This window comes from Histoplasma capsulatum, genomic scaffold (assembly GCF_000149585.1).
Source record: "Histoplasma capsulatum NAm1 scaffold_1 genomic scaffold, whole genome shotgun sequence".
NCBI lineage: Eukaryota > Fungi > Ascomycota > Eurotiomycetes > Onygenales > Ajellomycetaceae > Histoplasma > Histoplasma mississippiense.
In genome coordinates this window covers 6,938,030-6,941,801 of record NW_001813982.1, presented here as the reverse complement: position 1 = coordinate 6,941,801, position 3,772 = coordinate 6,938,030, and the positions used below count along the sequence as shown (strand labels likewise).

Below are 3,772 nucleotides of genomic sequence, written 5' to 3'. Positions count from 1 at the left end.
CGGCTGGCGGGAGGATACAGCCGTGGGAGTATCTCCATCATGAGAGCTACTGGTTCCGTTGTGCTGCCCAACATACCGAACGCAGGAGACAGCTTGCGGAGAATATTCCAGATGAGGACCGAGTCGCTCCCACGCAACCTACCGGCCCGTCATCACTGAGTAGGGCCACTGTTTACGATAACTATCTCGCCCCTGAACCTTACGATGAATATCCCATGTCTGACCATCCAGGGTTCGCCCATTCTAAATTGATTCTTGGTTTCCTCGAATCGTCAACAGAGGAGTTCTCCAAAAGGCAGCAAAATCGCATTGTAGAACAGCTAAGGCTAAAAATGGCGAAGGAGCATATTAGAATTGGACAATGGAAAGATGGATTGGCTCTCATACAGCCTTTATGGCTGCAGCTATCATGGCGGAGGGAGGGCTGGTGGGGGCTGATGGAAGATTTTGCTTGGACGCTACGAGAATGTGCCATTCAAGCTGAAGATAGAGAGACTGTTTTGCGGGTAGACTGGGAGTTAATGAACCATAGTAAGATTGTCCTCCCTATTACTGTCCTTTCTACTACCATTGTGGATCGGTTACATATTTGCTAATTTGCTTGCTGGTCGTAGTATTTACCATGCGGCAAGGATGGTGTTACGATATCCATAAATGTATTGATAATCTGCCGGCCGTGAAACCGAAACCAGTTGTGATTCTTAAAGGAGAAGACTCGGTTTCCTGTCGTGCGTTACCCTTTAAATCCTAGCACTGTTGGAATTCAAAGTAACAAGCTAATTATTTTGTTCATTCTTCTACCGGTAGTTGCGGCATCCTTTGTCTTCGCCAAATCGGAAGGCAATGTGGGAGAGCCCCTACAGTCACAGCTTGTTATCAGGTCGTGTGCTCATGCTGGATCTTCGCCAATTCGCTTGACGGAGGTAAAAGTTGCGTTTGAAGGCAATATTCGTCCTATTAAGCTTCTAGCAAGTGAAAATGAATCTTCCAGCTCTTCCAGCGGTTGTGAGATCGTACCTGTTTCGTTGCAAGATTCTGTAAACTTGGACGCTTCAACCGTGCAATCGCCAACTGCTGGGTTGCCTCAGATGGTCGGGGCTACCAACCTCTCATTTGGCCCGAAGCAGACACGGGCGTTCAACCTTGTGTCGGTGCCACGAGAACCAGGTGAAGCACAAGTGGCGTCAATTACATTACGAATCGAACAAGAAAATTTCGATCTATCCTGCGTTATTAGTGAACAGAATCGAGATGAGTCGGTCTGGTGGAGAATGGGGAAGCAAGGGCCCATTGCCCGGAGGACAGGAAAGGACAGAGATACTTCAGTATCACGAATCTTGCCGAAACCCCCGAAAGTCCGCATCTCGACGCCAAGGTCACGGAATCACTATTACACGGATGAGAAGGTTGTGCTTGATGTTCAGATCGATAACGACGAAGACGAAGCGGCTGAGGTTGACGTTGAGATCAAGTTGTTTGGATACACTGAAACTTCAGCAACTTTTTCATGGATTAATGAGACGGCTAGTGACTCAATAGCAGCCGAGGATGCAAGCCCTAGTTCTCTTGATACCCCTATTGAGGGTGGCTCTTCGACCCTCTCAAAAAGACGTACAGTTGGGACATTGGCTTGTGGAGCCAGCCGCACTCTTTCCATCCTGTTCACAAACACGACACTGCCACTAGATTATGAGGTTGAAATATCTGCCTTCTATCACCTAGTTTCCGATGTTGAGACGAAAATATTCAAAACTGTTTCCTTAGACCTATCCTTTATTAGACCGTTCGAGGCCAATTATGAATTCTTACCACGAATTCATCCAGCACCGTGGCCAGATTTCTTCCATTACGACGATTCACCATCGGAAGATAGTGAAGAGCAGGAGCAGAAACACAATGGCCTTCAGCAATTATGGTGCTTAAACTCGAAAATAGTGTCTTTCGCTTTAGAACCACTTATCATCGAAGAAGTCAACGTGTCGCTGCTAGGGATCACGGCTGGTAATATTTGCAGAATCGGCACAGAAACTCTCAAAAGCCCTGAAGCCCCTACGATTGGGCCTGAAGGGCTGCGAGAATCTGAATTCACCATGGAAATCCAACGCCTTGCGCTTAATAACCGGCAGCCGTCGACCTTAAACCTTGCACTGGATATACGATGGCGCCGCCCCGACGACGACAACAATGACCAACAATCGTCATCTTCATCCCAATCAACGATATCAACACTTCCGATCCCCCGCTTCCTCGTCCCCCTCGTTGAGCCCCGCGTTCTCGCCCACACAACGCCGTCCACAACTCTTCCCGGCTTCCTGCACCTCGACTACACTCTCGAAAACCCCTCAATGCACTTTCTCACCTTCAACATTACAATGGAAGCCAGCGATCAGTTTGCGTTTCACGGACCCAAGGCCACGACATTGCAACTGGTGCCGCTCAGTAGACATACGGTGAGGTATAACTTACTAGCCAACGTGAGGGGCAAGTGGATACAGCCGCAGTTGGCAGTGGTGGATTCGTACTTTAACAAGACGTTGAGGGTGTTGCCCACAGAGGGGATGATGGGTGATAAGAAGGGCATTTTGGTGTGGGTTGATGCGGACGGGTGAGAGGGATGGTATGCGCGTTGTTCGAGTTACGTTACGTATTCGGAAATCTGCGGAAGACCAAATCACTGAGACAAGGAAGGAATTTACTCGATATATTGCTTTTTGTCATATCCATAGGTAGTGCGTCCTTTGTTGGAAGAGACGAATTGAAAAAAAAAAAAAAAAGGAGGAAAGGAGGGGGGGAGATGCAGCACAGCGCGGATGAATTCGTATGAGACATGTTTCTCAATATCATGACCTTAAATTCGCTCCCCGCATTATTATTATCACGGATATTCGATAGGAAACTTTTCCAGCTTGTCTTGAATCCCGTCAACGAACTTGATGCTTCCCTCATTCACTCTAGAATTTCATTTTTGATGTCGCCAACTCCAATCACTTGATAAGGGTCTGAAAAATATGATTAAAGCAACTGCTCCAAGAACATTCAGAGATGCATTGGCAATATATATATCCATGCTGTGGTGGAGATGGAGCATTCTAAACCACGCCGAGAGAGCCTCCAGAGATGGGCAAAACAGCTTCCGCAAAATTGTGGAGAGCATCTCAGCAATGTCGGCATCGGCATCTTTATAGACCACATAATTCTCGTTCACATCTTAGCCAGCAGTTATCCAGCTGCGTGGAGCAGTCGGGGCAATGTGCAATGGGTTGATTTACACTCTGAATGCAGAGTCGTCCACACTGACCAGTAGCTGAAACATGCTGGCTTAGCTTACTGAATATTGGAATATGAACTAGTATGGAAGTTCTCAGACTTGAAACTCAATGTAACTCATAACTTTTGAAAGTGAGAATATCATCCTGAGTTTTGTCAAAGAGCAGGTGGCTCGGTTGATGCAATGCAAAGCTGATTCAAATATCACAACAACTTTGAATCTTTTGGTTTGAGAGGACTAGGCAATATGTATCCTCAAATTGCCAATTTCAGCACCTGCGACTCAGCTTGGCAATGGTAGTCATGATGATGTTGTTCAACTTGGTACCTGTCCCATACAGTCTGGCTATTATTGTGCTCCAGAAGTGATTCTTGGTTGCGGTTGGAGATTTAGTGCGGATATATGGAATTTGGGAGTTATGGTAAGAGTATACCTACATATAAAACATTTGTTGTGGTCCCCCTAACGCCCTGTGTTAATATAGTTGCTCACACACTCTGCAAC

The 3,772-nt window shown here is 46.7% G+C and overlaps 1 protein-coding gene across 1 annotated transcript in view; it reads left to right on the top strand.

Annotated features, from left to right (window-relative positions):
* HCAG_01973 (conserved hypothetical protein) overlaps positions 1-2,609 on the top strand; it is a gene marked incomplete at both ends in the record, with an annotated part of 4,179 nt that extends 1,570 nt beyond the window's left edge. The window contains 3 exons of the mRNA XM_001544876.1: positions 86-531; positions 693-728; positions 808-2,609. Coding sequence (XP_001544926.1) covers positions 86-531; positions 693-728; positions 808-2,609 — 2,284 coding nt within the window. The remainder of the gene's footprint in view (positions 1-85; positions 532-692; positions 729-807) is intronic.
* Between the last annotated feature and the right edge of the window lie 1,163 nt (positions 2,610-3,772).